This window comes from Sinocyclocheilus anshuiensis, unplaced genomic scaffold (genome assembly GCF_001515605.1).
Source record: "Sinocyclocheilus anshuiensis isolate Anshui unplaced genomic scaffold, SAMN03320099.WGS_v1.1 scaffold234, whole genome shotgun sequence".
NCBI classification, from domain to species: Eukaryota; Metazoa; Chordata; class Actinopteri; order Cypriniformes; family Cyprinidae; genus Sinocyclocheilus; species Sinocyclocheilus anshuiensis.
In genome coordinates, this window is record NW_015544165.1 from 2,822,848 (window position 1) to 2,834,852 (window position 12,005).

Consider the following 12,005-nt stretch of genomic DNA (forward strand, 5'->3'; position numbering starts at 1 on the left):
TGTAGGTCCTCTATGCCTCGCCTCTCTCAAACACGTCGTTTTCAACAAAGCCCCCTCCTTTGACAAGCACAGTCTGCTCTGATTAGCCTATCTATGCACAATCAGCTTGTAACACTCCAAAGAGAAAGGAAAACTTGAAATCGCATCATATGACCCCTTTAAGAAGACGTCACAGATGCATGAACAACAAACAGTGGTGCTTTATTCTGTTATGTAAGGAGCCACAAATGACAGGAAAGAGAAGCAAATAAATGGTAAATGGAAAAAAATAATGTTTTTACATCTGTTCAAAAGCTTTACATCTCTATCCATGTCTTAGCCTAGAGCATTTTGCCACATTTAATGGGATGTTTTTGCTGAAAGAGAATAAGTTCCATGTGGCTTCACGCAGGGTTAGAGTTGCTGGATTAGGCCAAGTTAAATAAGGGTTGTTGTTAAGGAACTGCTCTAACAGCAGGTGTTTCGAAAGAACTGTGTTAAAATGTAATGTTTTAGGCATGCAGTAACAGTTATGTTGCCTACTACTGGCAATGTCTCTTATTTAGCAAGTCATTTTGTACATGGTTTATGATGTGCTCTATTCAAGTACAAACATGAAGCAAGAAAATTCTCAGTGCATTCAAATATTCAACAAAGTTATACAAACATTCTTAGTTTGATGAGAGATGTGCATACTGTATGCAATTGCCATTTGCTGAAAATGATATACTAGACGTGTCAAGGTTTTGGTTAAAAAAAAAAAAAAAATTCAACCAATTATTCCCTAATCGTAATGCATATTTCGGCATACAGGTGTGGTCAACCTGTATGATTTCTGTGTGATTTCTTCACACAGAAATCAATACAATGACGTTCTGCTGACATCTAGTGGCCAACTACTGTAAGCTATGCAGTTTACATGTCTAATATTTTCAGTCCAAATAGGGAAATAAATCATCTTTAACAACAAATTACAGTAATAGAAAATAATTATTAAATAAAATCATGGTTCTGAATACAAAATATCTTAAACGTTTGTCTGTTTTGAAGTATTACATTGCGCTGAACCACACGAGGGTGCGATGGGAAGTGCGAATAATTTCCTGCGAACCGATTGAATAGTTATTTTCGAGAAACTATAGTTTAAAAATTATTTTACGTCAATTATGCCATCGAGTGAGGCATTGTCGTTTGGCATGTAAAATAGCATGACGCAAATAGAACGCTTCCGACACACTTGCAGGGCTGACAGCAGCATCTCGCGTCGCGTCGATAGTAGTGTAGATGTGGCATTAGTGTGTTTCTAAAAATCTTCTAATAGGATTCCGGTTTAATCTCTTCGCATGGCGTAGATCAGTTTGTCAGTTTAGTTTGCTCGGTTATTGTTGTCACTCTGTTGAGTGTGTTCAGCCGTTGTTTACTTGCCTTATTGCACGCTGATGCTAAGGCGGAGTTCATCGCTCATATCTGATCATAAGGCGTGTTCTTTGTCCGAGCCTGGGTTGGAGTGTATAATAGTAACGCGCATGGGGAAGCTGAACTTCGCTGCTCGAGCTGACAGGTTCCAGAGAGCGGGTGTTCAAGTTATATCACGACAGATTTACACTTCGAGTCAAGACAATGGCAGAAAAGAGTGGAAAACCAGAATTTGATCAACCTAAGGTATAGTGTTGTTGTTGTTCTTCTTCTTCTTAACATACAGGCATACACAGGGCCGTTTCTAGGCATAGGCGAGCTAGTTGGTCGCCTAGGGCGCCACCAGCTGAAGGGGCGCCAATGAGCGCACGTACTGGCACTTTTAGCAGGGTTGTGATAAAGAGTGGCACGGTCACCCTGAAATATGACTGCCGCCCCCACTGGATCATAATATTGGGCAGCGGGATATGTCTGTGATACGCTTTCAACCTGCGCGTAACTCCTCCACGCTTACCCCTCTTCCTTTTAGTCCTCCTCGCCGAAGACTGGGCTCCGCCATAGCTCCGCACAATCCCGCGGGTAGTTCTCCGCAATTCCACAGGGATGTCACACACTGGGTCCACAGAACCGGCAGCTGCCCGCAGACCCAGGATGTATTCCCGGGAGAGCATTGTGGTGTTCGCCTAGGGCGTCAAATTGGCTAGAAAGGGCCCTGGGCATACACATTCGGGTGGAATGCTGTTTTAATAGATCGATAATACAGCACATATTAAAATGCCATGATGAATGTAGATATCAATAGGCTTAAGACCTAAAGCCATCTTAAATCTGATGCTTAATAAGGAGGAGGAGACTTAATGCTAAAAGTATTTTCAGTGTAAAAAATATTTTAAGTTAAATAAGGAGAAGAAACACGATCATTATCATAATATAATTGAAACATAAAAAGACATCTTTTTTTAAGATAAAGACATTTTGGTGATTGCAACTGATGCATCAGTATTCTAACAGTGATTCAAATGGAACATGTTGATTTATGTTAATAGTTCATTTAATATTTATGATGCATGTTAACTCATGGCACATAATGCGCTGGCCTCATACAGTAACACAGGAGCGATGAAGGAGAGAACACTCCAGGATAATATTCACACTTCTTGGCCTTGCAGGGAGATACAGGGCATTGTATCTGCCCTTTGGAATTATTGTACTGACTCAGCGAGCAGAAGTCAGCCTGAAGAACTGATACCAGAAACATGCTGATAAGCAAATAATTTCTGGAAGTGTCAATAACCAATATGAGAGTCGACACAATGTCTCTCCTGTACTCCTCTTGTATTACACTGACCATGTGCAGGTGAATTGAATAATAATTACGGTGTGAGTCTACACCATTGTTAGTATAGTGTGAGAGGCTGCCCTGACAATACAGCATTGTCTTTGGATTCCTCATTGTAAACACACATTCAAAAGGCCTTACCCTGCAAACATGTCCTTGCGGGGCCCATGCTGGTTTTTTGCGGGCACAGTGGGCTAGGGCCAGCCCACACCAAACCTAAACAGGCCCAGTGCGGGCTTGCCCAGGCGAGGCCCACAGCTATGGGCTCACCGCAGGCTCTCTGTGAGCAGCCCACACTATGGGACTGCCCACATTAATCCCATGATGGCCCAGTGTGGGCCAGAGATGAGCCTGTTAATAAGAATTTTGTGGACAGTTTTCTTCCTTACCACTAGGGATGCTAGAATGTTTTAGGTTTCCTTAAGTAAAGCCATGTGGTAGAGAGAGTTAGGTTGATAAAAAAAACAACAACATCAAAGTGTGAAAATGAAAACTTGGGTTGGTTTTGGCAACAGCTGATCTGTGACTGGAGTGTGCATGGTAGGTAGTGACGTAGAGGCCGGAAGGGATCCGGAAATGGAGGATGAAATGTTTGGCGTGGATGAAGAAGGAGGGAACGGGAATAATGAGTGGAGTTTAGTAGAAAATCGGAAAAGAAAGAAAATCTGGAGTAATACATCTGAAACTGACAGTGGAAATGAAAATCATCCGATAAGAGGGAAGAAAGAGGAGTTCAAGGTAATGATGAAGTTTGTGGATGAGTCTTTTAAGATAATAAATCCGCTGAAGCTGTCTAAAGTAATTAAGGAAACGATAGGATCAATAGAAAGTGTCAAGAAGTTGAGAGATGGAAGACTAATCCTATATTGTAAGGATAGTAGGCAACAAAAAGTGGCATTGAAAATAAAGTCGATTTGTGCACAAAAAGTGATCTGCTCGATACCGGAAGAAAAGACATGGGTCAAAGGAGTAATAACTGGTATCCCAACTGAAGTGACAGTAGAAAAGATCAAGAAAAGTCTAATGTTTTCATTACAAGAGGTTGGATTATTCATTTGCTATCAGTCAACATCAGCTACGCACAGTGTTTGGACATTGATGTACTACAGATAAGACACACATTCGCACACATCAACTTTCACATGACGAAATACTACAATCTTACATTGCTTTGTTTTGTACTTTTGTGTATTTACATTTTTGGCTATATGTAGCTGTATTAACCTGAATTTAATGTTTTCTATTTTGTATTTAATAAATCCATTGATTTGAAATCCGGTTTGACTACTGTACATTTTTCACAATATAGACATTAGTTATGTGGTGACTGCATCCATTTCAGATGCATAATAACTGTTTTTCCCAAAGACTTAAGTTATAGTAGTTGAAAAGTATTTAAAGTGAAACAGATGTATTGTTATAGATCAGGGGTGCATCCTGTTCCTGGAGATCTACCTTCCTATAGAATTCAGTTCCAACCCTGATTAAACAAACCTGTCTGTAATTATCAAGTGCTCCTTCAGATCCTAATTAGTTGGTTCAGGTGTGTTGATCAGGACCACGTTGGGCACCCCTGTTGTAGATTAATAGTGTGGGCTAAGGTCAGGGCCAGCACTAAGGGGCCAACGTTTTGCCAATGAGCAAAATCTCAGAGGCCCTGCACTGGCAGCCCACTGGGGGCCCTTAGGCTAGCCCTAAGTGGGCCCGTAAAGGGCCAGTGCAGGCTTGCTTGCAGGGTTGTTTAATTTGTGTTTAAGAGGTCAAATTAGTGGTGATTTGTAATAGACCAGAGCTACAATCATTGTAGGCAGTAAACAATTTACCATTCCTTGACTAAATCACACTCTTCATAAAACTTGCTATATCAGAAATTCAATAGATTGTGACACTCAACAGGCAGTAACTTCCATATTTTATCAGCTGGCCAGGACTTTGTTCCACACCTAATAAGTACACGATTATTTACAGTGAAACAATACAGAAAGGCCACATAGCTTGTTTTTTGATCACCAACTGACAATAAGTGCTTTATCCAGTAAATCCAGTGACATTTTAGGATACACCATCAGTTGTAATGCAAGAACAACAATGGATCACCCATCTATACACAAAACACACCTTAACAACAAGGCAGTATTTTCATAACCAACTTTGCAGCTTTTAAGAGTCATTTGATTCCATAATGTGAGCAGTTGCAAGCAAGTCAACATTATTAATATTTAAGCGACATGTATATTCAACCGCACCCTCCCAGTGACATTAATATTAGACCAACTACAGTAGTCGTTATTAATGTGCATATGAACCTATTCAAGTATGAAGAGGATGGCAGCTTAGGCTTGTACAGACAAAACAGTTTTCCCACTTGAATGTCTTCCTTTCAATATTGGAGCACATTGACATGCATTATGGCAGGGAAAACAACGGTGGTAGAGCATGTGAACTTATTCATCATAATATTGTACATACAGAATGCTTTTGCAGCATACATGCATAATTTTCGGAACTTTTATATTCAGTGAGTTGTTTATTTTAGTAATTTAATGGACTGCAAGAAGACCCATGCAGAGAGTGCTTGAGGACAGTAGTGTCGTTGAGCCTCATGCTCTGTTAACCTGATCCGAGTAACTGAGAGCTAATGAATTGAAAGCATTAGAGGTGACATCATCCTTGTTTAGTTCTGCCAAAGACACAGTGTTTTACCAAAAATGGTTTAATAATCCTGAAAATGGATTAAATTATTCATTAATGTTTGATATAAAATGGTTTACAAGCATTAGATATCATATGTCTGTTTTAAATGTTATTAGACCCCAAAGCCTCACTTTATTCTTTTTATAATGAGATGAGTGAGTGCTTCACATCTGGTTTTTGTACTGTATAGTTTTATTTGTCCTGTATCAATGCCAGTTTGCTTTGAGTGCTTTGTGATTATGTAGATTTACCAGGCGCCTCAAGTAAAGCCTTTACAAAGCGTGTGCATTTCCGTCATTGAACTGGGCTGAAGAGATTGATATAATTTGATATAAAAGACTGCTTGCACACCACATTTTCCTCTGGGGGTGGGGGAAGGGACTTAATACTCTGCAGTGTCCTTTCTCGTGTCTGGCTGGTCCCTGGAGATCACACTGCATAATCAGTGTTGACTTCTTTCAATATCTGGTTCCTATCATACTCATGAGGGTCAGTTCTGTTTGAAAGTGTCTTTATCTTCTGTGTTAACTGTATATGAGAGCTTAGAGGAAATACGATCCACTGAACAGTCATTACTTAGGTTGTGCAGAGCAAGTTTGGTCAAAGATGTGGTACAGCTGTTAGCACACGTGCACAATGATCCTGTAACCCCTTTTTTCTCCTAAGAATTTCCTGTGAACTCTCTGTTGCCCCAAAATTGGTCTCTGGTTACACAAGAAAAAAAATCTAATCTCCTGAAATAGCATTGTAATTAGTACACTACTGTAATACAATGCTGTGAATCCTTTATGGTTTATGTCTGTGTTTTGACTTGTTATTGAAAGAGTGTATTCACAACATGAGAAAATGTATAATATTTAGCTTTTTCCCATCATATTTTTATCAACAGTATTTTAATTAAAAGCATATTAAGCTATTGCCAAGGTGTGAATTTTTGTCTTCATTATAGTTGATGAAACACTCTTCGGTTAACAAACATTTTCAGCAAGATTGACGTGAAGAGCTAATGATGATGACATAGTTTGCATTTTTGTATGCTCACACTTCGTTATCGTATTATGTTATCGTAACATGGAAACAAGTAATTTTAGAATTTACCATTTCGTGAAGCAATGGGCTTTTTAAATAGATTTTTGGTTTGGTTAAGGTCGGTGGTTGACACAAACTCAATATATTTTCACATTTTATTCTACGACATAAAATACATCAGTAATACCTATGTGACGAGTGGGGCTGGGGCCGAGAGCCGTGGGAACGGAGCGAGGCCGGTGGAGTAATTGATAATGAGCGACACCTGCGCCACTCACCGGTCTCGAGTCCCACGGAGGAGCTCCGGAAGGATAAAAGGAGGAGTTACGACAGTGAAAGACGAGAGAGAACCAGGCCTGGACTTTATTTTGTGTTTTGTGTGCGGCAGTCGTCCGCGAGGGGCTGCCGCTTTACTTTCATTTTGTGTTTGTTTATTTTATTAAAGTTTTGTTTAAATGTTCGCCGGTTCCCGCCTCCTTCTTCCCGTGACTACGAACTGTGTTACAACGTACTTGTGTTTTTTTTTTTTTTTACATTTTATTTGTCTTGAAAAATGCAGTTCCTAACAAGTGGCTAAATGGGACTAATGAGGTTGTTGGGGACATTAAATATCTTCACACCAATCAAGAAATCTTATCTGCTCACTAGTACACAGCCTCACTGTGTTTATAATCATGCTCTTGCTAGCTATTCTAACTCAAACTTTCATGTCAGAAGTATGTAAAGGCGTAAAAATAATCTTTTTTGGATGAGTTCACTGGTGGTGGTTGAGGAGAGACCCCAAAACATGATTGTAAAGCGCTTTGGGTGTACAGCAATACACAATAAAGCGCTATATAAATGCATCATTCATTCATTCATTCATTCATTTGAACAAACCGAAATGAATCACAACTTTCAGTCACCACATAAATGCAATAAAATACTTATGAATCAGATAAGTTGGCATCTTTTCTGTGCATTCTTCTAACTATACAGTGGTAAACTTTATTGTTAGAAGAGTACATTACTCACAGTGGTATGATGACAAGCAAATGTACAACTCTTGTACCCAAATAATACAATGTGAAAAAGAAGGCACAAACCAAATTCTTTAGTCACTGATTAAAAATACTATGAGAGCAGTTGATGCCACATGGAGGGTTTTTAGATTCTCCAACAGACAAGGTTTCTTTTTATGGTTTGTCTCTATCCTCCTTGCTGTTTGTTTCACAGCTGCTGGTGAAGTGGGGTCACAATTTAATTTGGTCATCTGTCAGGACAACTCTCAGTACATCTCAGTAGATTGGTGCCATTACATTCACTTCTCTCCATTACCGCGGGAAGTAGGGGTGCTGGGGGTGCTGCAGCACCCCCTGGAGTGTAGCCCACGACAAATGGGGGTGCTGGGGGTGCGGTGTTAAAAATAAATGAATGAACAATATGTAATACAAAATAAATAATATTCATTTTATTAATTAGTATATTCATTAAAATTAATTGAAAAAAGTAGCCTAAGCCTATAATGACAAGAAGCAACAGTTAAATATGAGTTAAGTTGAATCAAATTGACTGTGAACGTCGTTTCAACTGATTAAACGTATTAAACTGACTTAAAAAAACATTTTTTGCCATGATTTTTGGATTATATTATAACCTGTAACATGTCTCTGCCGTTCCCAAATTAAGAATTAACAACAATTTCTACAGACAGCAGAGAAAGAGCGAGAGCATCTACCTCAGCAGCAACAAATCTCGCATTCTCACATCTGTTTCTCACCCCCCGTTTCTCAGCTCAAAATACGTTCCCGCGGCTATGCTTCTTTCACAGCCTTCCCTGGCATTCCTAGCCTTTCCACTGAACTCGTTTCACCCAGTCGTGCATTCCACATTCTAGATGCACTCCACAAGGAGCATTTCACAGCTGCGCGGGAAGGAGACTCCACTAACTATCTGAATACAACAGGCTGAAAGCTAAGCTCAGAGTTTTGACGGATGTAGTTCTGCTCTGTGCCATCAACAAGTGTCTCTTTCAGCATTTGTCACATGGCTCAGTGGTGTGCAAATGTGGGCGTTGATATGCAGATTTACTTTATTGCTGCTCTTTTATCTTTGCAGGTTGAGCTACACGTGCATCTTGATGGTGCTATTCGAATAAAGACCATTATAGAAGTAGCAAAGTAAGTGACATGTATTCCAATTACATACCATGATAAATACAGTGGTGTGAAAAAGTGTTGGCCCCCTTCCTGATTTCTTATTTTTTTGCATGTTTGTCACACTTTAATGTTTCAGATCATCATACAAATTTAAATATTAGTAAACTTTCCATATTTTCTATGGAAAAGATTATTATTTTCATAATTATTTATATACTTGGTAATTATTGTTTTATATTAACATTTATCATATTGAGTATATTTATTGTTTGTATTATTATTATTATTTTAATTGCATTTGTGTGGTATATTTCAAGCGTTCTGAGGCCAAAGGAACAATCCCAAATTTAAGTCGATTTTAACTCCTAAGCTCATCTTCACTGCAGCTCTAAAATCACTACTACTTAAAATGATTTTATAGATTTATACAATGATTTATTTTTTAATCTTGACAGCCTATGGTCAATAATAATGTTGTGATCTGTTTTTGGCTGAGAATTAAATATTTTGTAATGCTTAGGCTATTTCAAGTTATCAGATAAGCTTCCAAATATTTTTTTATAATGAATCAACAGCACCATATGTTCTTAGGTAAATAGATAAGATCTAATTTTAGACAATTCTGTCATCTTTCCATTAAAACTTTCAAAGCTCTAACCACTGGCCTCTGGGTGTAACTGTGTCTCAGGTGGCGGGAAATCACTCTACCTGCAGGCAGCGAGGATGAAATGAAAGACCTGTGCAAAATGCATGAGCCGGGCACACTCACAGAATTCCTTGGCAAGTTCAATCACTACATGCATGCCATTGCGTAAGTAGTTGTGCCGAGAAAAGATCTGCTGGCTCTAAATAAATTGTGTTGCTGATTTGCTTGAAGATTGCATTGAAGCCAAATATGATGTTTTTTCTAATGATTTTATGACATTATTAAAATTTTTCCCTGAAGATTTTACACCAACAACAGTTACATTTTGGTTTCTCAGGACTATTCTCCCCTCACAGACAAAAAGGCTTCTGAACAGCAAAGTAATTGTGTACGATCATCACAAAGCTGCTGGTTTTCAGATTGAGGTGATTTTGCAACAAAATCTTATGGCAGTTTGCAACTATTTTACTTTTTGGCGAACTGTTGGCTAATTTGTACAATCTCATTTTTAACTTTTCGTACAATCTGCCATTGACCATTAGGTTCATGTGTGGACCTTCATGCGTATTGCTTTTCTAAAAATCACACTGTTACGTTTTTCCAGGAGAGGAGTTTTGAAAGCTTCACTGCACTCTAAAAAAAAAAAAAAAAGTTAAAAAAGTTGTCAATGGAACAGTACCCTTTCAAATATTTCATACTAAAATGTACCATTTAGGTACTAATACGTACACTTTAGGAAATAATATGTACCTTTAAGGTATTAATATGCACCCCTTAGGGTTAAATAAGATACTAAGTATACCTTTTAAAAAGATACTGCCCAGTGACTTTTTCTGAAAGTTTATTATTTTATAGTATATTAACCCCTTCAGATCTCTTTAGATCTGGGAACATTTATTTCCTCATGAATCCAATGATTCAAGGCCACCATATGATATTGCGCTCTTCACCACATGGAAGTAAATAATGAATTCCATGGATGTTAATTCACAATAATTATTAACACAAATCTGAAGCATTGCTCAAGTGGTTAATAAGTAGATAGCCTCACTATATCGCTAGTGGTGGATACACCGTCAAAGGCATGGTAGCGTTTCTGTCCTGCATCAGACATCTTTACATGCAGCTCATGTCACACTTTCACCACGTGTTGCTATAGCAACGGACATGTAACCTCTGCAGACAGGGTGTCATGCACTCATTATTTTTGAGAGGGCGTGTTGGGGGGTCGTCATGTGACACACAGCAGCCACAACAGCACTTGTTTGGGGATGTCAAAACATCCCCAAACGCATTAACTATATCATGAAATATCTTGATTCTCACCTAGATTATGTTGATCTATAGTGGGTGATGGTCAAAGTAACCTAATAATGTAATCTATTAACTATGCATAAAAACTTGTCTGTTTACTTAATTAACAGATATGGATGTCATGCCATGACCAGAAAGAGAGCAAATAACATTTACATTATCAAAGAACATTCACTTACAGTTTAGTTCAAGCACTCTCAAAAACTCCCATTAAAATCACTGAAGCTGTTTACACTATGAAATTAATATCTTACAGATTCGTACACACATTTGCACTTTGTTGTTTCTGATGAGAGAATTCGCAGGAAAAGGTATTCAGTCAGTGAGCGAGTGAAGAAAACACTGGCATTTTAGCGATGACTCATTTGAACACCTCTGATTGGTCATTGCATTCATAAGCTCAACAGCATTGTGTGTGATTGGTTAATGCGCAGTGCTGTAAAAACGCGTCTTTATCTGGCTCAGCGCCAGCCAGCGAATGCAGATTTGAATTTAGCAGCTGATGATATGACGCACTGAACGTTATAATCACGCCGGTGTGATTGTATTACATATAGAAAATATGAATCGGCTATTTTTTGTCTTTTGGAAGCTGCATTCAAAATCCACTTGGCTCACGTGCCCCCTCACTTTGAATGGGCATGACGCCTCTATCTGCTGAGGCTTTTCTTTTGTCTTGCACTTAGTCCTCTAAACAAGAGTCAGACAATGTGGCAGTTTTTACACGTTTCCACCCAGATTCAGGAACATGAGAGGTAGATGCTTTGACATGAAGACATGAAAAGCAGTGCAGCCAGTAGTTTTGTGGGCCGGCAGCTGACATGCTTCATTGAAAATGAACCTCTAGTCCTCAGAGGTTTTAAAAAGGCCTTGTTTACAGCATTCGCCTCCCCACAACAACATAGGGAACTCGCTGGCTGTTTTTGGCACCCACTGGGCTCTTTATTGTCCAGTGCTGTAGACAGGCTCAATGCATGTCATGTGGTATAACCTGAAAACATGCTTTGTTACTGCAATCAAATAGCCTTTTTATTTAGCACTTTCAAGCATAATGTGACTCAAGAGAGGGAATTAAAAAAAAAAAACTGTGCAAGTGAGCTGTTTAAAATAAGTCTCATAGCGTAAGTGTTACTGAGTTGTAAAAATTATTAAGGCCTTTGGTATCTTGCTCCAGTTGTGGGTGTTCTTGGAACAAGCGCATGCTTATGCAATAAAGATGGATTTTATGAGTGTGTAAGTGAAAGTAACATCTAGCTCATTCAGTTAATTCAATCATTCACATAAGATATCTCTGAAGCATGTGCTATCTATAAATGAAGAAGTCATAAATGCTATAATTTTATGACATCATAAAACAACTGTAGCATTTATACTTCAGTCTGTTTGAATATTCTTAGATGATGTTGTAACTTGGGATTTGGGCCACTATATATGTGTGTGTGTGTGTGTG

At 38.7% G+C, this 12,005-nt stretch overlaps 1 protein-coding gene across 2 annotated transcripts in view; it reads left to right on the top strand.

The window, feature by feature from the left end:
• Positions 1-1,279: 1,279 nt before the first annotated feature.
• The window catches only part of ada (adenosine deaminase), an 18,230-nt gene continuing 7,504 nt past the window's right edge, over positions 1,280-12,005 (top strand). Inside the window, exons 1-3 of one of the 2 annotated variants that reach the window (XM_016495919.1) lie at positions 1,280-1,641; positions 8,555-8,616; positions 9,284-9,406. In XM_016495919.1, coding sequence (XP_016351405.1) covers positions 1,600-1,641; positions 8,555-8,616; positions 9,284-9,406 — 227 coding nt within the window. In that variant the 5' untranslated portion in view covers positions 1,280-1,599. Of the gene's footprint in view, positions 1,642-8,554; positions 8,617-9,246; positions 9,407-12,005 lie in introns of those variants that run through there. The other variant, XM_016495920.1, reaches the window with a different exon arrangement.